Source organism: Thermobia domestica, chromosome 12, assembly GCF_964235325.1.
Source record: "Thermobia domestica chromosome 12, izTheDome1.hap1.1, whole genome shotgun sequence".
Classification (NCBI taxonomy): Eukaryota; Metazoa; Arthropoda; class Insecta; order Zygentoma; family Lepismatidae; genus Thermobia; species Thermobia domestica.
This window is the reverse complement of record NC_137465.1, coordinates 108,956,888-108,980,715: the sequence shown is the minus strand read 5'-3', so window position 1 is coordinate 108,980,715 and position 23,828 is coordinate 108,956,888. Positions and strand designations below refer to the sequence as shown.

General features: G+C 36.9%; 1 protein-coding gene across 1 annotated transcript in view; it reads left to right on the top strand.

Annotated features, from left to right (window-relative positions):
* LOC145666069 (dual oxidase 2-like) overlaps positions 1-19,138 on the top strand; it is a 363,698-nt gene extending 344,560 nt beyond the window's left edge. The window contains exons 27-32 of the mRNA XM_081733166.1: positions 7,952-8,072; positions 9,460-9,689; positions 11,653-11,811; positions 12,080-12,235; positions 14,822-14,950; positions 17,674-19,138. Of these exons, the coding sequence (XP_081589292.1) occupies positions 7,952-8,072; positions 9,460-9,689; positions 11,653-11,811; positions 12,080-12,235; positions 14,822-14,950; positions 17,674-17,802 (924 nt within the window). The 3' untranslated portion in view covers positions 17,803-19,138. The remainder of the gene's footprint in view (positions 1-7,951; positions 8,073-9,459; positions 9,690-11,652; positions 11,812-12,079; positions 12,236-14,821; positions 14,951-17,673) is intronic.
* The last annotated feature ends 4,690 nt before the right edge of the window (positions 19,139-23,828 follow it).

The window sequence follows — 23,828 nt, the reverse complement described above, 5'->3', positions numbered from 1 at the left end:
TTCCGGCTATAACTACTTGCAATAAAATCTGACCAATAATCTTAGCAACATTACTTCCGAATGCTGATTTTACCTTCATAATATTCGTTCTAAGGAATGCAGGTCTAGGGTTACAATCCTGTACCGTTTGTCACAATTCACTAGTGTTAGCGTTGATACTCGATCCAGAGTCCAAAAGACCAAGTACCGGTTGAGCGAACACGATAACTTCAATTTCCGGCAAATTTATCACGTTATTTCTAACTACTAGGTCATCACTAGTATCCAGTAAATTATCAAAAATGGCATTCGCTTGATCATACTCAGCTCGATTCAACTGTATTACATTTCCATTCCTTAACCCTTATTCTAATTTCTCATTACTTGTACCAAAATTGACTAAATTTTCCTTAAAGTGTTGTTTCTCAATAATTTCCAGGCACTGATGACAACTGTCACTAGCATTTACATCTACTTCTTTGACCAATGTCTCTTTTTCATCTGTTTCATTACTCGAAATTTCCAGCACACATTCAGTAATATAATTCGACCTCATTGTAGTGTAATCGCTATTCTGAGATTCCACGCTAATGGGATTCCAAATGTGTGCCGAATGTCCTCAGTTACGAGATGCATTCGGGACACGACCACTGTTGTGAGACTGTACTTGTCTCGAAGTACTCGCCCCAGTCTCGTCTCGTGAATCGTACACTTCGAGAACCTGTATTTGTTCATCGATGCGGTGTCTCGTCTGGTGGTTAGGCCGATTCCTATTTCATCTGTTGCTATCGCTAGCACCTCTGTTCGAACTAGTTCCACTGCCCTTGAACCGATTCTGTCGGGATTCATTACGAGGATTATTACTAGGCTCGCTGTTCTCGTTTGACCGTTCTAGCCTGCCCCTACTATTTCTAGTATACGGCCCCTGCTGTGCTCTGTTACGTCTCGAATTACGTTTGAAGTTCCCCCTGCTGATTGATTGTTTTCTGCTATTTCAATCATATTTATGTGGCGTCGCTGCTGGTGGTTACCGTTCTCCCTGTGCGTCAATTGAACTTCGTTTACTAACGCGAGCAGCTCCGAGATGCTTTGTGGCTTTGCACTAATTAAACATCTACAGATCCACTGAGGGAGCGGTCTCGGTAGTAATTTCAACAAATTTTGTTCGGACAAGGGAGGGTCCAGAACAGCATTTCGTTGCAACTGGGTGAGAAGGTACTCACTCGGCTGTCTGTAAATTCGGGGGTCATAATGACTCATTAACAGCGTTGCACGCAGGGATGCTAGACGATCGGAGCTTAAGTAATTGTTCTTTAATTTCTCAATGAAACTAGCGTAATCTGTTATCTTATGTTGCATGACCTTATACCAGAGAAGGCTGATGCCCCTTAATGAGCGAGTTAGGAAGCTAACTCTGAGCTCAGGTGCTACACCGGTCAATTCAAAATAATTATCTAGGTCAATTAAATAATTATGGGTAGCTGTCTCGTCTTCGTTACCATTGTATGTCGGCAACTTTAGGTCTTTGTGCATGAATGAGCTCATTGCAGTGGCGAGTTGGGCTGCTTCGCCACTACTTTGAACTGTGTGGACGTTTGCGTGTCCTCCCACACGTGATGTTGACGGCAAAGGTTCCCTACTGTTGCTCGACAACAGTACAGGCGGGGCTAACAAATAGCTCGTGCTGGGACCACTTTCGACTATTACTCTCTCCTCAGTTTGTTGTGTCTCGTTCTCGCTTGAACGAGACGACAACCCGTCTCGTGCAGTTAGTAGCGTCTCCATCTCGAGTCGTGTACTCTGCTTCACTTTTTGAATCTCACGGGACATTTCGTCTCGGAGGTTCTTAATTTTGTCTCCCAGTTGTGCTGTGGTTTGAGATCTCAGTGCAAATTCGCTTTGCACTGTCTGAAGTTCAGCTCTGATTTCGGCCTGACTGTCTACGATGTTTTCTACACATCTATCTACTCTCTCCATTCTCACGTTCATGCGCTCTACTGCATGGTCAACTTCTGTTTGTTTGGTGGACAGGTCGCCTATCCTATCACCTAGGTCCTTGGATCGATTCTCCACGTCGTGGATCTGAACTGCCAGTGAACTTTGAGCATATTTCACTGACTGCTCAACTCTTCGTATCTCGCTACTACAGTAGGCAATAGAGACTTCATTAGACTGAACCCTATCACTAACCTGCTCTAATGAAGCCTGTATCCGCTAATTTGTACACACTAGCTGTGTCTGCAGCTCCATATGGGAAGTGTCAAGTCTTCTATTCACTGAAGCAATTGAATCGTTCAATTGTTCTAATTTCTTATTGTTTTCTTCTACGAACGAATCTATTTTCGCAGTAAACGATTTCTCGAGTTTTCCATTAGCTGACTTCATTTTCGCCGAAATAGATTCCAGAAAACCGTTTAAAAGCCTGGATAAGTCTACAACCGTGACAAATTGAGCTCTGGACTGCCCACTTCCGGTCTCAGCAACTCGACTTCCGGTATGTACCGCTACGCTTTTTCTGCCTGTTTCATCAGCTGTGTTTTCCTGGACAGGTTGGCCACAATGTCCATCAGCTGGGTCACTTTTATCCTTCTCAGTGACGTCACCGGAACGTAAGTGACTGTCACCGGTTCCTAGACCTGCAACATTTTCTGTTTCCCTGTCAACGCCTGTTACGCTATGCAAATTATCTAATTCATTTACGTTCTGTGTCATATTGACGGTAACATTTTCACTAATTACTTGCGCTTCCAATTCAATACGCTGAGCGTACTCATCTAACCTAAATTCTTCTTCCGTCTTGCGCGTCTGAGCTCTCGTTATCGGCATTTAAACAAAATCACTAAAAACACAAATTCTAATTGCCTAATGTTACTAAAGCACAAAATCTTCCCCCCTAATCCAATGCAATTACACAAGGAACAATTTATAATCATAATAAACAAACACACTTTCAAAAAAATTAGACTATTCAACAAGGTTCTTGGATACTAAGGGAACTGAATTTCAAAACCTTCACGCGGCATAAGAAGGAAAACAATGAAAATTTACTGCTCTACCCTTGTACTTCTGCTGGTGTATCAAGGTAGGTACCCTTTCGGCTTACGCTATAAGCGTATGCTTAGCCCCTAAAGAATGGGTGTCAAATTGTATAAGGCCCACGTTGGGGGCGAAATTGGATTCGGTGCACGATGGAGCGCCAGATTTTATAAGGCCCACGTTGGGGGCCAAATTGTATACGGTGCGGGGCTCCTCGATACAAGGCTCCAAATGCTGAAAGGTACGGAGGCCATGTAGAGAGAAGAAGGAGGCGAACCTGTGATGGTGGGGTGAAGAGAGAGAGTGATGGCATGCAATACAGCTGCAGCTACAGTATCAAAACAACTCAATAGAGAGATGTTCCCCACTCTAATTTGCATATACCGTAAGGTCGAGTTCTCTCTCTCTCTTTGACAGCAGTCTTACTTCACACCGGGGAAGACTATCTGTCATCGTGGGTCCCATGAACTATCAACACGAAATTTTTGCGGTAGAAACTGAAAAAAAATGTTGAGACTCTTTAATTTATCACAATTTAGATAGATAGAAAATTTGAACTATTCCTATGTAGATCTATGCTGCATTTATGAATCTAAAGAAAGTTCCGGTTATGGGATCTACATAGGTTTCATAGTTCATGTGGCCTACCTTGATCATATGTTCTCGAAATGACACACGAACTACGAAGTTAGTAGCGGGCTCATGTTAACATGAGACTGAGTCTAGTTGCACCAACAGAATACTTATTAAAAGGAATACTATTAGCAGTAAGTTACCCTGAAACCGCCGAACGACGTGCACATGAAAAACAGAGATTACAAGTCATTTATTACACTTTTGTTACTCACCACTCAGCTTGTGACCATCAAGGTTACCAGCAAAGGATTCCATAACGAGAAAAATCCGAAGTGTTGTGAATTTTGAATTTTTAATATAACTTCTCCATAAATAAAAAACTTTATACACTTCTCACAAAAGCACTGTACACTTTAAAAAATGATTATTATTCTTGCGCAGTAGCTACTGTGTAATTAATAGACAGTTTTAAGTCCACGCGTGTATTAGTGAAGTGATTCTCTTCTGTAATGTCCTAGGTGATGCGGGATCTTCATAGTTGAATGTCGTCTCATGTCCGCATGCACACTTCCCTTGCATGCATGGCGCCCTTCTTCCCAATCAGGACGGTTTCTCGATGTTCAGACCTGAAGATAAAACCAGTCCAGCAGTTCTTCACATTATTATATCTCTCTTAATATGCAGAGAGTAATTGGAGCAGTTTCTACAGTAAAGGTGACATGGGTTCGTCACACGTTACTGAGACGTATGTTAAGTGGTTCAAAAGTCCTACAACTCAAGATGTGCCGGTCTTAACAAAAAAAAAAAAAAAAAAAAATACTGTTCGTGGAGTGTAACTCCGTATTATAGGTTTAAACAAAAGAAAAGTGTGTCCATGGTATATCTTCGCACACTACAGTCCGAGTACATTTTCACATTGATAGTCGAACGTGGTGCCTATCAACACCCCTATCTATCTGTCGGTAATATAAAAAACAAACAAAACAAAAGTTGATAAATTAATAGACTCACACTCCCGATGGGGTCATATATAAATGATACTCCCCTCTCTTTCTAACTAAATAGATATATACTTTTTAGCTAAGTTTTCACTAGCCAAACAGTTTGATTCACTAAAACATGGAGCGACACGACGGGCTCCAGATTACGACGTCAAGTGCCTCGTGGCTTCTCTGTCAGTTGTAGATATTAGGCCCGCAGGAACTACGAAAAGGTAGACTCACTTTTAGTCTGTGGTCTGCTTTATGGGCCAACGGTTCCCTGACTGACAGTAATTTCGGTTTTGTCTAAGTAGGTCACCACTTTATACACTTATATAATGTTTATACAAATACTTGGGTGAGTTCTAATTAGCTCTCCGTATACTTTGATCTTTTACAAATAGTTTGATATATAACACCAGATCTGCCATGCACAGGAAGACATCAAAAACATGAAGAAAATAAAACATATTAAAAAATACACATTCCCCCATTCCATCGAGCACACACGTGACAGATAGTGTCATCTATAAACAAACAATGGCTAGCGAGGGTGTAAACACAATACAGAATTTAACCTATTTAAACTCACCCCTGCTTATTTAACATGTATTAAGAAAAATTAAACATTATACTAACAACAAAACACAATTTACATGATTATTGGTCTCTCTTGGTCTCTTCTTGTTATTCCACACTGCAGCGCAGCAGCTCCGTACATGTTTGCTGGCTTAACCACTATTTTGTAAATTATTATTATTAGTTTAGTTCTTCCGTGATTCTGCGGTCGCACATGATGCCAGATACTTTCTTTCTATTCCTCCCTCCTTCTTGCATTCTGTGTGTTATTTTCACACTCAAATCATCATTCTTGGAACAGAGGAGCCTCCATATATATATATATATATATATATATATATATATATATATATATATATTAATTAATTTCTTAAATCGTTCTTCTTGTAGCCTACCTTCTGTATTTCCTTATATTTTCTTTGTACTAATTTTTAGGCCTTTATCTCCCCAAGACACTCTGAACTATACTTTTCTTTTACCTTCTATCCTATTTATGTTACATAGTACAATATCATACACAAGGGCATAGTAATCATACCCTAGGGAATTTCATCCTTCAGATCTTGAGCTGTAATATCTCTGACAACCTTGAATAGGTACTGGCTTAAGGGTCAGCCCTGATGTAATACAACCCTAATACAGATTTGGCTTGTTGTTCCCACACTATTTCCTACTGGGTTTTAGCTCCTGTATACATACCTTGAATTATGCTTACGTATGTCTCTGGTACTATCTTCTTCTCATACATCTCCATACTTCCTGACCATATCCAATCGTTTTTGTTTTCCTTGTCCTGTTCCGTACTTTGTCTTACACTTACATTAGTATAAAAACTGCATCTGTTACACTTTTTCCTGGCATAAATCCAATTATTTTTCTTATTGATGTTTCCTCCCGTAATCTCCCTTCTGGTATTTTCTCCCAAATCTTCGTTGTAGAGTAATTTGGGGGAAAGTGAACATAGTAAGCATGAAAGTGAAAGAAATCTTACACAAAAATGGTAGCACGGCTGGTTGACAGTTATGTATGAATAGGACAGACCTTCTGCATTCTGAAAACACAAGTATGATTCATATTGTGCCTAAAATAACGTGCACAGAAAGAAATGAATCATATAATATAAATAACAAGATATAGTCTGCTATATAATGAGTATACAGCTAACGAAGAACACCTACATGATGTAAAGGTAGATAAACTATTGTTGAAGAAATGCTTAAGAAGCAAATAGACATACCAACCCGAGATCGTGTCCAAAGTACCATCTCATGGGCATTGAGTTGTTTGACCTTACAAGAAAGAGCACAATATTTGATTTCCCAATAGGTCTTGAACTCAGGTTTATCCTATACGAGACTGTGCTTTCGAGGTCAGACAAGAAATAGTTAGATGTATATATACACATCTAACTCCATATATTCCATATATATACAACAGGAAATGATTAATAGGACTATTCACATCTCAAAATATGTTAGTCATTTCACCCCACCTCGAAGTCTTTTTTTCAAAACGTGTTTTGTTTCTTTATGTTCGCAATATATTGAGGTACATCTATATACATGCGTACCTAATAATCGTCTCATACTGTTGTGGAAGTATTGGGTACAACACGATTACTTAAGGAAAGAATTACCTTAGTTTATTACTGTTCCATATTACAATAGCAACAAAAAGGCTACAAATCTACTCACCTTTTCTGCTGTCTGTGCTCGCTGCATTCAATAGCTCTCTTTTTAGTCTGTACACTACCTTCTTCGAAAGTCCCAGACTCAATACTGCACACACAGGGGCTTTGCAAGTTTAGCGCCGATCATGCTTTGTTGCCACATGACAGTAACCTTAACTCTATTCACTTCACCTCTATGGTTACTTCCCCTCGAATTACTCTATATGGCGTTAGTTTGAATCCTCTGTAGTTTAGACAATTATGTACATTTCCCTTCTCCTTAAAAATAGATACAGTTGCATTATCACGCCATTAACTTAACATTTTTCCCTGTTCATAGGTTCTCTGCATTAGATTCAGTCCAATATCTATACCTTCTAGCCCCAAATCTCTCCATGCTTCTATGGCATGATTTCTGAACCTCACTTTTCTCGTCTTTATTTTCTTTAACGTTTTCTCTACATCTTCGTGGCTTATTTTTTATTTTCTTCAAGATTTGGAATTTCATCACTGAAAGCTTTCTTTCTTTATTTAAAAGCTTTTCGAAATAACCGTTCCATATCTCTTTGATCCTGTCTTCATTAGTAAATACAAATTCTAACTTAGTTATTTGCCTAATATGAGGAATATCCTTTATTGCCTTTTCTATAATGTTTGCTAGTCTGTATAGCTTCCTTACTTCACCTGTGTACGAAATTCCGATTTCAATAATGGGTTCCCTTAGAGCAATAACGATAAATGATAGCAAGAAATGGATTTTTATGTGGAATCAATGTCTTCAATAATAGATGCGATTTCCGACCTTATCCCTTTATTGAATCCGAAAGTGTTAGATATAACCATTAGATTTAACCGTTACTGGTTTCAATAATGGATCTCTGTATAATTTGGAAGTCTACCATAAATTCACAATATGAACTGCAATTCATTTGTTTAAACCTAATGTGAACTTAAAGCTTAAAGAAAGATATATCTAACATATTAAGCATAAAGTATCTAACATATAAAGTAAGTTATTTGTGGGAATTTAAAAGTAACCTATATGTATATAACAGATTGTATAACTAGTTTTAGTACATACTTTAACCTTCTTTGGAATTGCATGGCTAATTTGCTGTATATTTTCACTTAGGAACCATTCTTCCATTATTTCTTCTTGGGTCCTTGTATTCTTTTCGCTTTGGATCGTCTCGTAACGACAAGCAGAAACAAGATAGAGATCCCGGTGATTAAGGCAGAACTACTTCCATCAAGTAAGAATATTTTATTTACACATAGAGAGTCGCCGCGAGGACCTAGAACACGTATAAATATATGTGAGGTATTTACAGAGATCAGGATATACAGATATTTATTTTTATAAATTTGATCTATAACCATTTAAATCGTTAAGGAAAAGATTCAATTGCAGTAGTAGTAGTAGTAATAACTAGAGCAGAAATCAACTATCAGTTTAAGGAAATTATAATCCAAATCATGTTTTACAAGTTTTCTGTCATAAACAATCTTTCATGATAGCCAGGCCTTTGCCTGGGAACAGTCCTTGTCCTACAATGCTCTATTTTTAATTGTGTTTTAACATATTAATTACATTTTTAATGTTGTCTGTCAAGTACAAACTTCTGTACCTCTGTTTAACCTTTAATCACACCTTCTATCTGTACCTCTGTTTAACCTTTAATCACACCTTCTATCCCATTCCTAAGAGTACATTTTTTACTAATAAAATCATAATAAGATTCTTATCCTACTTTTAATACATTATTACTCGGCTTTTACACTTTCCAAGAATCCAGTGTAAATCAGGGGAATGTTCAAATTTCGGGAAATAAAGAGGAGAATGAAAATGCTATATCATCATATTCTGCATGTGTTTCATAACCTCTGTATGCAACAATATTGAATAAGATGATATACACGATTGGATAAATAAAGTAATCTGTGTTTTAGAGTTTTAAAATTACCTTCCATCTTCATACAATAGTTCAGCATGAACTGCTAGCATTATCATGTTGCTACTTGAAAGATAGACTGATCAGAGGCTAAATGTAAATAGAACAATGGAATTGAAAAACAATCATGTTGGTCGCGCACTAAAACCGCACAGAGTGCGACCGTTACAATGCATCATCTTACAATTAGTATGAAGCAATAAGCCATGGTTAATTTCGTTGTCATGAGCAGTTCTCTTATTTCTGTGGTGACATTTTGCTTTTGCCGTAGAAATTGTCTTGATGCAGTAAACAGCGGAAAATTAAAATTCTACAAAAGTAAAGAAGAGGTTTCTAATAGACTTTGAATATAGGACAACTGAAGGAATCATAATTGTAAAAGCGGGATAATATCGTATATCCAGTTATTTTGTCTAATTTTTGTAACATTTTTATTCCACATACATTCTAAACACGATATACGTATAATATAATATAACTTAAGCACCTTAGTAATACTTTAAATTTTGGTTATTTAACATGAGTCAATTAAATGTTCCTTTTATATTAACTATAACAACAAATTTTATAAACTAATGTCTTTCTTTGATTCAGTCATTTCGTCACATCGAAATTTCCTAGACTTACTTGGCGAACTTTATTGCTATAAGTTTCTTTTTAATATAATTTGAAATATTTGCTTTTACAGATGTCACTTACCTGGAATTCAAGAAACCCTCAAACTTTGAATACAAGTCAGGACAATGGCTTCGTATTGCATGCACCGCCATCAATTCCAGTGAATATCATCCATTTACGTTGTCTTCGGCTCCCTACGAGGAAAATCTAACTGTACATATCAGAGCAGTTGGCCCATGGACACGAAATATTAGAAAGCTCTATGATCCAACTCTTCTAAGAAGTAAGACACTCCCAAAGGTTTGTAAGAAACTAAACTATTTTTGGTGAAACTACTGTACCTGTTTCCACTTCATTCAATTTTTAAAGATACTGGTTATTATTATTATTATTATTATTATTATTATTATTATTATTATTAGTAGTAGTAGTAGTAGTAGTAGTAGTAGTAGTAGTAGTAGTATGCTTACGTAAACCTAATAATAAAAGCGCCTTTTTGGATGCTTTTGATCTGAGACTTGTCGGTATTGGAGCAACATTAGTGGAAAACTACTTGATTGCAGACATCTTAGGTTATATCGTTATACAGGGTGGGGCAAATAAAAGTGGTCCGGAGGGCAGTTTCAGGGAACAAAGAAATACAGCAAAGGAAAGGAAATAGCTTGCTAACCTACTTATACCAGATGTTGAAAGTGAACAACATTCATCTCTTGAATGACCACATGAATGAAAATGATCACAATTTCAGGTGTTCGGGCACGTTTCGTAATGATTTTTGCCTTGTTCAAAACAGATCCTGTCTGACTTCGTTTTCTGACTAATCGTTGCGTTGCTAGCACTTTGACACCATGAAATTCATGAGCAAACAACTGACCACATTCTTTCCACGAGTTTGTTTTCACGTAAGTTTCAACAACGAATACCTTCTGCTGCATTTTGATTACCATCTTCCTCTGTGCACTGCTCAACTCCCACTGTAACAGCCCGCACTAAGTGAACCTGTAGTGCGCTTACACGTGGTGTGGTTCCATGCATATATTCACGACCAATTGTAGCCACTCGTCCGGGCCATTTTTATTTGCCCAATCCTGTACAACTACCTACTTTTAATATTGAAAAATGGTTTTGAAGTGTTTGAGTAAAAAATACAGCTTTGTTCTCTAACACAAGATATTATTGACACAGCTCTCCAAAATTCGTATAAGAAATACATAAAAGAAGCTGAAAGAAAGTGAACAGTTTACGTTTGTAATTGTATGACCACTGCAACTACATCTGGTAGAATTGATCATATAGTAGGCTTCTTCCATTTCTTGATATGGTAAAATACATTTATACCTGTATCGCTTTTATCTTCTTGTATTGTCAACAATTAGTTACAATTATTAGTAGTCTTGTATTTCAATAATTACGAATTCGTACACTTAGCAACCCTTGTCTCAGTTTTTAAAACAATCCTTTGTGGGCAAATGACGAAATAGGTAAAAAAGGAAAAGGCATGATTGACAAAACGTGAATACGGTATACAAAACCAAATGAGCTATGTGTCGGACACACAATGTAATTCAAGTTATTTTCCCGGTTAGGAGGAGTATTATTTGAAGTGTTTTGAGTCTGTTTTTAATCCCGCACCATAAAAAGTTAAGTACTATATACATTGTTATCTTGCTTCAAGTGTCTGTGGAGAATGCATAGTTCTTTTAACTTCGTAAATGAAATGAAACAAAACTTGTGCGTTGAACATAGAACATAAATATTAGAATACACTTAGCATCTTGTAGATATTATAGACTCTATTTAAATTTAACTAATGTTTTAATAAGATCAATGTAGAAGTGTTGTAGCGATAACTATTAAATTACACTGGATAGTAATCGTTCATTATGTTTGGAAATGAATATTAAATGAATATGATACTTAAATAGCAAATGTAAACTTAATACATATGAAAACAAAGAGAAATAGTTCCTGCCCATATTTTCTAAATATTGACGTTATGCTCGGAGTAGGGAGCGGATGATCATGAGAGCACATGGCTTAAATATAGCACCACTGCTTTTATAGGCTATGAGTCATTGCTGCCGATTGAAGACTAGCGTATTTCAGTCTATAAAGTCAATGAACTAATCACATATTAATTATTGAAAGGTATATGGACGAGCATATGCCTTTCCAGATGGGTTTGAATTACTTCTTTTTTACAATCATCATCAGCTTATTATTATTATTACTATTAATTTTAAAATATTTTGATTGTTCCTAGATTCATATAGATGGTCCATTTGGAGAAGGGCACCAGGATTGGTACCAATTTGAAGTAGCCGTGCTTGTTGGTGGAGGAATCGGTGTCACTCCCTTTGCATCCATTCTAAAGGATATTGTATTTCGAGCAAACATCAAGAACTTGTATGCTTGTAGAAAGGTAACTAACAATTATATAATTGCTATACACGTAAAATGTTTATTGACTTTTATACTTTTGAACATCCTGCCAGTAAATGAAGTTTACGATTAGATATTTGAAACAGACATGCCAATTGAAATGAGGGAACATTTAAATGTTGCCTTATTAAGATGATGGTCCTAAAAGGGAAATTTTCGTATAGGATTTTGATCTAGTTACAGTGGCATACCTAGATTTATTTATCAGGAAAATTCAATCAATGTATAAATTCATTCCTCTGTTTCAGGTGTATTTTCTGTGGGTGACTAAAACGCAGAAACATTTCGAGTGGCTAGTAGATATTATCAGAGATCTGGAAAACATTGACAATAACAAAACTGTTTCAGTGCACATTTTTGTCACACAGTTCTACCAGAAGTTTGATCTTAGGACTATTTTGTTGGTAAGTGCCTCATCTTAGCTTTCACACGCACAAATGTGTGAGTGTATATGTAGGTTCCAGAATAACTGCGGAATGCCTGAAGTAATTTTATCCAAACTTGCTACACATATGACTCTACAATATATAAATAGCAAAAAATACTGTGGGGGTAAGGCAACCCCTGCTTGCTGACATTTGAAAACTAATATTAAAATAGGTATATGGACAAAATCTTACGGCCGAAAATTCGCCGCATAAAATCCCGAGGGCCAAATTCCTGTATGGCAAAAACCTCGCTCGCCTTCCTAAACCTCACGGGTCAAAATTTCGCCTGTCCAAAATCTCGCCATGACAATACCTAGGTATATACAAGAGCTTCTGGGATCAAAGTAAGAATAAATAAAAATGACTGCCACTTAGAACACAATCACTTTCAACAGTGATTGCAGATCTGGTATTGTGTACACAATACTCAACTATATACTGTATCATTTTTAACAATGTTGGTTCAATATTGGCTATTTTATACAAGTTTGTTGAATTGTGTGTGAACAATCTTTACTTGACCTTAACATTCTACACTGAAGAAATCGCTATGGCGAAATTTTGTATGGCAACGGTTTAGCCAGGGGAGGTATTAAATAGCGAGATTGTGGTCCATGAGGTTGTGGCTGTGAGATTTCCATCGCGAGGTTTTGTATCCAAACTGTTAAAATAAGCCTACCACAGCAAGTCCTTACATAGCGATGTAGAAGACATTAGCTAAGTAAAGTAAGTAAAGTGTTTTCTCCATTGCGCGGCACTCCATGAAGCTCAAAAGCTGTCTGTGAAAGTAAAGAACCACGCTTTCTTGACTTCAGCCTTCTCCTATGGTCTAATGACTAGTGAGCTGACCTTTAGTGCACTGGGTACCAGATTCAATACCCGGTAGAAGTGCCTTGATACTTTATCGCATTACGATAGTTCGGATTTCACCTTAAACTGTAGACCCATTCCCACATAACTTCAGTACTGAAAAAGAACGCTAAACTCCACCCCTCAAAAAAAAAAAAAAAAAAAAAAAAATCTTGCTCCAGGATATAAGGAAGCGATGTGGTGAGTGAGCACCAGGCTCTGGCCTCTTTACTTCCCCAGGTTGCCCAAGAAATCCACTTTAAATATGCTGAGTGAAACTCAGAGCCACATTCAAAGCAGGGTAAAATGAGAAAGATTTTCCTGTCCCTATCGGGGCTAACCTGGGCCGCTCAGATGGTAGGTTTACGCTTTACCGACTACAGAAGTCATTAGCTACAAATTAATAAGCCTAGGTAAACTGTTATATTCGATTCGTATGTATGTGATGATGTGTCCGAGCTACTTCAGTGCCTCGGCCGTCAAGTCAGCCTAGACATAGGAAATTGCTTAGTTTGCTGTGGTTTCAATTCAAAGAACATTACCAGAATATGGTTTTGTGGACCAAATATAAATAATAAAAATGTGTCATGCTATATATAATCGAATATTGTTCTTTCATTATTCCTAGAAATATTTTTATGATGTTCTATCAAACATGTATTCTTAGGTGAAGCAATATTTCACAAATTGATGTACAATTTGAATAAAGTATTCATATTTTGATAAATAATACATAATGAAACTAATGATTAGATCTTTTTCAAGGAATTTACGATCGTGCCACTAGTAAAAAGTATCCACGTAAATTTGTAATTGCTCTTTTTATACTAATTTGAGGATTGTGAATCCAGTGGAACTTTTCTCAAACATATCAATCCATGGAGTCACGAAAAAGATTACCTCAAACTTGAGATACTTACATCACAAATTTGAGATAACTTTCCTAGGCACCAGATGGACTCGTATGTTCAAAAATAATGCTGTTGGATTCAGGATCCCCAAATTACTATAAAAATTGCAATTAGAAATGTATTCATGCGTGGGTATTTTTACTATTGGCATACACTGTACCTTAAAGATCGTTAGTTCTTAGGATGAAATTATAAGTGAAATTAGAATTTACTCAAATGAATTTCGAAACTAACATAAATGTTCTCCATCAATAGATTGATTTAGTCATTGTCTGATACGATAATGACTAAATTTGATAATCATTAAATTAATCTAATAGTCATTAGACTAAATTATCTGATAGTCGTGAAATGAATTGAAATGTTTCAGTTTTACGTCCCATGGTGTGCCGGATAGGTTAAAGGAGACCGTGATGATGAGAATTGAGTGAAATGGTGAAATGGAGAAACGGAAGAACCCCAAGGAAACCCATGCACATGGTGTTTGTCCACCACAAAGTTCACTTGGCATGAGCTGGGATCGAATCAGGGAGAAGGGACCCCAGGCACCAGAGGTGAACGCTCTACCATTGAGCCACCGTGACTCTATCTGATACTCGTGTTCAATGTGTTTGCTGACAATGTATAATTGTGTATTTGTTTCATTATTATAAATCCACAATCTTATTGGTTTTTACTTGATAATATATTATTTGGTATAAGATTTAAAGTAAGTTTAATTCCCATAATCAAAATATTGTTCGAGTGTGATCTAATGGTTAGTGGTTAACAAGTGTATTTGTATTTCTTTCCATCTGAATAGTATATTTGTGAGAGGCACTTTCAACGTGTACGTGATCGCTCGTTGTTTACTGGTCTTAAGGCGGTGACACACTTTGGTCGACCGGACTTCAATCAGTTCTTGGCATCTCTTCAACATGTACACTCAAAGGTAAGCTCATTAGCTCAAGTATTGATAGGACAGAAGAAGTCTATTCTTTTAAATTTTGGGTTTAGTAGTGATTTATGTTGGTATAATTGGGACCTTAATGACAAGGAAATATTAAAGGGAAAAAGCATGATAATTTCGTAGGTTTTTAAGAAGGAGAATATGCCGTCTGGAGAATAACTTGATAAACGATTTTGTGGCTCTCCTGTAAAATTTGTAAAATTCTGGTTATCAAGTTCTTCTCCTGACTCCTTCAATTGTAATCTATATGATGTTACTGTATCTAACGATAACAAGAAATGTTAACGTCCTTCAATATGCTCATTCCCACTTTCCTAAATTTTGGTAAATATCGAAAAAGATAGTTAGATTAATTACGATTGATTAAATGAATCCCAAAGTAAGGTCTGGGAAAGAAAATTCTTGTCCGCGAGATTTCATTTCCAGAATGGCCTGAAACAAGGAGATGTGTTGTAGCCATTATTATTGCACTTTGTCCTGCAGTACGCTATAAGAAAAATCATTGTTAGCAACCAGGGCCTAGAGCTGAATGGTATTCACCAGGTAATGGCGTATGCTGAAGATGTGAATTTAATAGGAGATGATAGAAAAACAACAGAAAAAATGCAGAGGCCTTATTAAACGCTTGAAGGGAGGTGAATTTAGAAGTAAACGCAGATGAAACTAAATACATTTAAGTTCGTCGGGATCCTAATACTGCAAATTATGGACGAATTAAAATACCAAATAATACTTTCGATAAAGTGTATTCAAATATCTAGGATCAATATTAAGAGACCAAACCCATATTCACGAAGAAATTAAATGTTGATTAAAAGCGGGGAATCCGTGTTATTATTCAGTTCAAAATCTTTTGTCATCGTCACGAATTCTGTTGAGAAATTTGAAGCTTAAAGTATGTAAAACGATAATTATGCCTGTTGTTCTGTATAGTTGCAAAACATGGTAGCTTTGTCAGAAGAAAGAACGTAAACTAAAAGTATTTGAGAACAAGATCCTGAGACCAATATTCGGACGCACGAGGAGCGGGACTGGGAAATGGCGGAAACTTCATAACGAGGAACTGACAACATTGTTTAACAAACATTGTTAGAATCATGGAATCTAGGAGGCTCAGGTGGGCAGCCCATGTGTCCAGAATGGAATAAAGGGGGCCGCGGTGGCTCAGTGGTAGAGCTTTTACCTCTGGGGCTTTGGGCCCGGGGTTCAAACCTTGCTCCCGCCAAGTGAACTTTGTGGTGGACAAACACCGTGTGCGTGGGTTTTTTCAGGGTTCTCCCGTTTCCTCCCACTTTCTTCATTCCACCATTTCATTCATCTCTCATCATCATCGTCTCTTTTAGCCTAACCGACATAATCGTGGGACGTAAAACTCAAAAATTTCATTTTTTCGGAGTGAAAGAAAGTAGGAACACTTTGAACGTTGTAACTGGAAGTGCAATCGGAAAACGACCATTAGGAAGACGTAGGCGGAGATAAAAGGACAATATTAAGGTGGATCTCGCAGAAATAGGAATACAAAGTAGAAAGTAGATCCATTTGGCTAAGCATAGAAGTCAGTGGAGAGCTTTTGTGAACGCAGCATTGAACCTCCAGGGGTTCCATAGGGCATAGGGGCGACCGGCCGAGTGAATACCTTAAAGTCAATGAAAACTATCAAAAATGTAGAAATTGAGCTAAGTAGTAAATACTGTCAAATAAAATAATAACTATTTTCTACCCTTTTCTTACAAGTTATTAAGTCATAATGGATGGGAATCAAAATTTGTATACTGTACGAAAGGTCTTGAAAGCAGCTATTAATTCATGTTGCAGATAATGTCTAGTTCACTTTTTAAATTGCTGATGTTTTTCATTGTCTTTAAATTGTTTACTAAATTTAGAAACGTACGGGTAAACTTAGGGAAGAGGCATAATAGTTAAAGTGAGTAAATTATACAGTTGTTGATGTGTACATTCTTTATTTGGTAACGGATAACACTAGAAGAGAAATTCATGCTTCCGAGATAAAAATAGACTTTTCTCAAAGAATTTGATATGCTAAACACGAACATGTCAAATAAAAAAGCTGCTTCTTGCATAATGCTGCAAAATTAGGTTTCAAAACAATAAAGAAGAAAACCACAACTAAATAAATACAAATTTTTTGCGGCAGCCGAGTTGACGTTAGGTATAAATCAATTGAGTTGAGTTTAACGTCCCGTTCAGCAGCGAGGCTATATGAGACGTGGACCTACTGATTAACGTGGAATCCGAACCACATGAGCTCCCGCCCGGAATCGAACCCGGACTTCGCACGCCAAAGGCGCGTACGCTAACCGCTTAGCCACGGAGGAGCTCTGACGTTAGGTATAAATCAATAAGCAAATGATGTGCTACTGCCAAATCTCTGTTGGAAAAGCTGTTTTTAGCAGTTGAATATTGTAACATATTTACAAGGTTCTAATCTGAATAACAACATAAAACATGTTGTTTGAATATGAGTAAAAAATCGAAATTGGCAACATTGCTGTAAGAGTATTGGTCAATGTAAAATTAGTGCTAAAGTTAAAACGTTAACTCAGCTACCACGCACGATAACACAATTAGAAGTTAAGTGATTCTTGGATACCTCCACTACAGCAACTGACTCACCACGTTATAAGCTTCGTTTGTTAGAAGTTAAAATAATTAAATTATTTGTTGATATATTTCTTTATTTACAGGTAAAGAAGATTGGTGTGTTCAGCTGTGGACCACCACCCATGACACAAACTGTAGACAGAGCATGTATCAAACTGAACAAACATACCAGTAATGGCCCTCTGTTTCAGCATCACTTCAAAAACTTCTAATCAACAAGAAAAAGAACACTCGCATGCTGTCTTTGACATTTGATAATAATAACTCAATATTAGGGAATACGGACTTTTACATTATAGTTGACATTTTCTCTATAGTTAATATATATTTCACAATGATTGACATTAATAATTTGAGCCAGAGGAAAAATTAAGCGCGCGTATTGAAAATACTTGTTAAAGCAAGTGAAAATGCTTGTATTCGCCCACTGAACTAAACTTCACGCGTTTTTTTTCTGCCAGCTGAGGAAAACAATGAAGTTAGTGCCGATCACATTATGAAGAAAATCAAACCGAAGTATGACTTCCAGTTTAATATTAGCAGTATTATATTATTTGATAATGTAATGTAATATTTAGTATAAAAGGATTTCCTGGCCACCCTGTACAGCATCGAAAACTAAATATACACTATGCATGAGTACAACAACACGTAACAACTTACTCTTACATCTCTTACACTAGTTCTTGAAAATTGTTCCCATAAATATTCAGACCAATCTATATGCGTTTTCGTTGGTTCTTGAAGACTTTTACAAGTTTTTTTTTTTTTTTTAATATTTTATTTTATTCTATTTTATTTTTTGTGGAGTGTAACTTGTAAATTTGGAATTAGCAGTTTGAAGTCTGTTGAGCATGTGAGTGTTTTCTTGATAGACGAATTATTCTTATTATTTTATATAATCCTATGGACTTCGGAGAATGACGTAGCCACAAGAACTTAGCTGTGATTCAATCTCCGGAAACCTCTTGTAGTAACTTCATGGACTTCCTGGCTGTATGCGCGGTAGCACCAAGACTCAATCTGAACCGCTCAAAGGAGATGAAGGCTAAATACACAATGAACAAAGAAGAATTAGACACCCATTATCGCCTGACTGACACACGGAAGCAAACTACACGCAGCAAAGGATTACAAAGTCTGAAGAAAATACTACTCATAGCGCATAGAGTACAATAGCTCTCGCACACTCAGAATAAGACTGTCGTAACTTAAAATAGGCTTTAACTTGCTATCAATTTTAATGTGAAATAATTTAAATTTGAATGTAATTAAGAACATTTGTTCTACAATATTTAACATTATGCGTATTTAAATAATGTTACAATCTCACCCCCCAAATACAGTAAAAAATATCAAGTTAGTTTAGATTTTTTGGACTTACCTGTAGAATTCAAATTTTAGAGATACGACAATCTTGTTCTGTGGTGCAATATAATCGAGTATATATAGGTGTAAAGTTGCTTTTTGAATGTATTATTTACTGTTGATGTATAAATGGATGTACTTTAAACAAATCACACAAAATAAGTTAAATAAACTGTTTAATACACCAAAGGTCCAATGATTGTGTTACTACCAAAGAAATATTTTTGAGCTTCAAAAACATTTCTTAAGACTACTTAAAATGACGTTAAATATTTTTACAAATTATATGATTTTAATAGCATTACTAAAAAGGAACCCATTCAAATGTGAAATTAACTTGCATTTTAAGCTTTAATGCAAATAATAGCATATGGATATTTATTATTATCTTTTCGAAAAACTAAAAATACGGTTCAGTATGACACAGATAATGTGTATTTGGTGAATATCTAACTTGGTTTATGACATTTGTTGACTTTTTGATCGGAAATTCACTAACGAAGATTATCAAGGTGCAAAATCCTTGATGCAAGATGCACGATGCCTTCTTATTTCTATATGGTTACGGCTAGCGTACGTATCTTCGGAACATAAGACCCAAGTTCGATTTCCGGCGGGAGCTTTGTGGTTTGGATCCAATGTTAAACTGTAGGTCCATTATCATATAGCTTGAAGTATCTAAACTCCATTTCAACCAACCAAAATCCAAGAATTTTTCTTCCATAAACTTGGCCTTTTCCGGCTAATATTCTCTCTGAAAGACTTCATAGCATCCAAATAATATTGTTTATTAAATTTACCAAGTAAACAACCACAACAACCAAAAGAAAATAGTCTAGAGCTTCCTCGTGACTAAACGGTTAGCATACGTATCTTTTGCGTGAAAAATCTGGATTCAATTCCCGACGGTAGTTCATGTGGATTGGATACCATGTTAAGCTGTAAGTACACGTCTCATATAATCTCACTGCTGAAAGGAACGCTAAGCTGATAATCAACTGAAAATAGTCAACATGACTTTGAATTTTGATCGACTTTGACGTTTTTTTTTTAAACTTTGGCTTGTTATTGAAGTGCCATTCAAAAAATCGTTCGGTTATTTGAATATCAAGCTCATAAGCACACGTCTCGTCACCTGTTATGATGCATTTGGTGAGTTAGTTGCGTCTGAATTGGTTCATTCAAGCACGTCCTGATCAACTTGTTTGCAGAGCTCGATTTGAAGAAAATTAATCTTTTGTGACGCCTTTCGTACCCAAAAATCGACTAAAATAGCACAAACGGACTCGTGAGACATGTGCAGAGTATGAACCATTTCTCTTAAGCTTGAATTACGCACTTTGTCAGTGTTTTCGTTAGCCGAAGGCATTGAAATTCGATCGGAAGAAAACAAGTCTTCAAGCATTTTTCTGCCTTCTTTGGATGCTTTTCATCACTCACATGCTCATGTTTTCGATAAAGATGAATCATCGTAGTCTTTCTCAAATGTTTTCAATGACTGAGCACAAGAAATTTTGTTGGAACACAAAATTTGAGGCAAACTCCTTGTTCGATATTTTTATCCATTTTAAACGTCACAAAGCACTCTTAAGCAAGTAGCATCATTTCAGATTTTACCAGTGGGGGGCATTGAACAAGACTGTCCAACGAAGTAAGAGTTCAACGTTTTTTGTTATTATATTAGTATTTGTACAATTTATTAAAAAATGTGTGCTTCTGAAACTTGGGTTGGGGAGAGAGGTCAATTGCCCCTGCCCTCCCCAAATAACGCCCCTGCTGTTGAGGTCAATTAACGTAACTCAACAGCTATAAATAAACAAACTGGTCAACACATCGCGACAATTATGTACATTGGTACTAAGCTTCAGTAAAATATATTTCCTTGCTATAACTTTTATGAAGTACTTTTTTAATGAGCAATTCCTGGTACTTATTTAATAGAATATAGAAATGCTCTTGTTACCGTAGACAAAATGAACATTGGTGTAGTTTAACTCAATAACAAGTACTTGGAATAAAGAAAGTGAAGCTGCCGGGGTGGTTAAAAACTTTGTCATAGGAGAGAAACATGTTTCCCTTAATTTAATTTTTATTTATTAATATATATTTATTTATTAATATATTTTTATAATTAATATATATATATATATCTTCCTCTAAGAGAAGTTGAATAAAAAGTACAATGTTTTTGATAATGTTCCAATCTGAGTAATATTGTAATGTCCGTGTTAGTAAATTTTTATGACCTTATTAATATAAATTAACATTACAGGGTGGGCCATAAGTCCCTTACCACCCCTTGTAAAATCTGTGTTCGTGGAAAATAGTGAACAACCACCATAGTAGGCCGAGGGGGAAATCCGATTGTGATGGTGATCAAGATGGCGGCCATCTTGAAAGCCGCCATCTTGAATTCACGTCAAGATTTTTACCATAAATGAGAATATGGTCATGCGGCACATCATTTTAGGCTAGAATTTAAAGACAAACACAATGGCAAAATCGGTGTGTTGATATCTTAATGTGTTCAAAAGTTGCAGGCATTTCAAATTGCTAATTTTACCGTACTGGTTCTGTTGTTGCAGGTGAATAATTATGCCGCTAACGACAGCAGAGAGGAAGGAGTTGATCAGGGCATGGGGAGGAAGGAGTGCAAGGGCTGTAGCAGCTGAATTGAATGCCAGGCACCCAGATCGACATCCTGTGTGTCCCATGCTAGTGTCGCCCAACTCTTCCAGAAGTTCATGGATACTGGTTCCATAGCAGATAGACCCAGGTGTGGAAGACCCACGACCGAAACAGATGACGCCACATCAGTAGCAGTGCTGACATAATTTGCTACATCACCATACCGGAGTACCCTTCGTCTGTCCATGGAATGTGGTGTCAGTTATACATCCATCAGACGTATCTTACAGAAAAGCAAGTGGCATTCGTACAAATTGCAACTTCAACATCATCTATCTGAAGATGACTCTGATCGTCGTGTGGAATTTTGCGACTGGGTCCTTGCACAGTTGCAAACGGATCCCACATTCCACACACAAATTTTATTTTCCGATGAGGCCAATTTTTATGTCACTGAGGAAGTGAATCAGCAAAGCTGTCGCTATTGGTCCCCGACAAAGCCTCAATGGGTTGACCCTTGCAAAATGGTAGGTACAAGCTAATTAATGGTGTGGTGTGGTCTATGGGGCACCAAATTAATTGGTCCAATCATCATTCCTGGTACCCTCACTGCTGAACGGTATTTGGATATGTTGTGGGATCTCATCCTCCCTTCCATATTGTCCGAGGACGGCACATTTCCACACTTTTTTCAGCAGGATAGTGCCCCTCCGCATTACGGATTACAGGTCCGTACCTATCTGGATGAACAAGTTCCTGGACGTTGGATTGGGCGCCGTGGTCTCGTTGAATGGCCAGCACGATCACCAGACCTGCGGCCCTTAGATTTTTATCTGTGGGGTCACCTGAAGGCAAAGGTATACGCCGAAAAGATCCGGGATCTTGAACACCTGGAAGAACGGATATTTGCAGCCTGTGCCAATATTTCACCAGAAACTTTTTTGAGGGTCATGGGCAATTGGGTTGAACGACTTACCTTGTGCATAACTCGGGATGGGGGCCACGTAAAGCATGTGCTCCGCCATGCGTGACAGGTAAAATTAGCAATTTGAAATGCCTGTAACTTTTGAATAAATTAAGATATCAACAAACCGATTTCGCCGTTGTGTTTGGCTTTAAATTCTAGCCTAAAATGATGTGCCGCATGATCATGTTCCCATTTAAAAATCTTGACGTGAATTCAAGATGGCGGCTTTCAAGATGGTCGCCATCTTGGTCACCGTCACAATCCGACTTCCCCCTCGGTCTACTATGTTACTATATGGTGGTTGTTCACTATTTTCCACGAATACGGATTTTACAAGGGGGGTAAGGGACTTATGGCCCAACCTGTATATATTTCTGCTACATATTTACTTCTATTAATTCTTTTAGGTAGTATTTTGATTTGGCTTTATGAAAGGTCGGAAGTTATTTTGGTCAATATAATAATCTTACTGCAGTTTTTGCACATTACTGTCACGGTCAATTTTTACACTTCTGGTTATAAAAACCTAAACTACCTTCCAGAGACTAAGTCCAAAATTTGAACCTACATCTTTACGTCCCTCGGATCTGTGCTTACAGGGAAATTTATTAGTCTCTGGAAGGCAGTCTAGACTTTTGTGTTCCGAAGTGCACAAGACCTGACATATTGTAACTAATCAGTGTAGCTGATAGAGCCCAGTATTGCCAACTTGTACATCTATCCCTTAAATGTGGAAACATTCGTAGTTTACATACTTTTGGAAGGACTTATAGGGCGTAAATTGACATCTTTTTGTCATTGTGGAAAACCTCTAAGCTTGCAACGATTGGCTCCTTCTGTTTAATATTCTAATTTAATTAGGAGAAACTTATGATATGATATGGTGAGAATTCACTTTTCGTTTCGGCATAACGAACAGTACAACTTCTTAGGTTCCATTATGAAATTAATTGAAATTTATGTGTAAATTTTTGCGTAAAATGAGTAAGTGATCGGGAGCCACAGTGGGAAAGTTTCTAGTAAAACGAAAGTATTTAATTACATAATTACTTTTATTTTTCCGACTTAGCGCCCTGTGATTTTCAAAAGCAAAATCTGTACAAAACGACGATTTATTTTGCATGGTTGATATCAGCATAGTAGATAATCATGGTTGATATCATGATTTAGTAGATGAGTCCAAGGGTGTTCAGAAGAAGAATTCAAAAGCTGTTTGCATAAAGAACAACAGGTATAAAACATTGCTATTTTTCATGTGCGTTCTGATGCTAAACA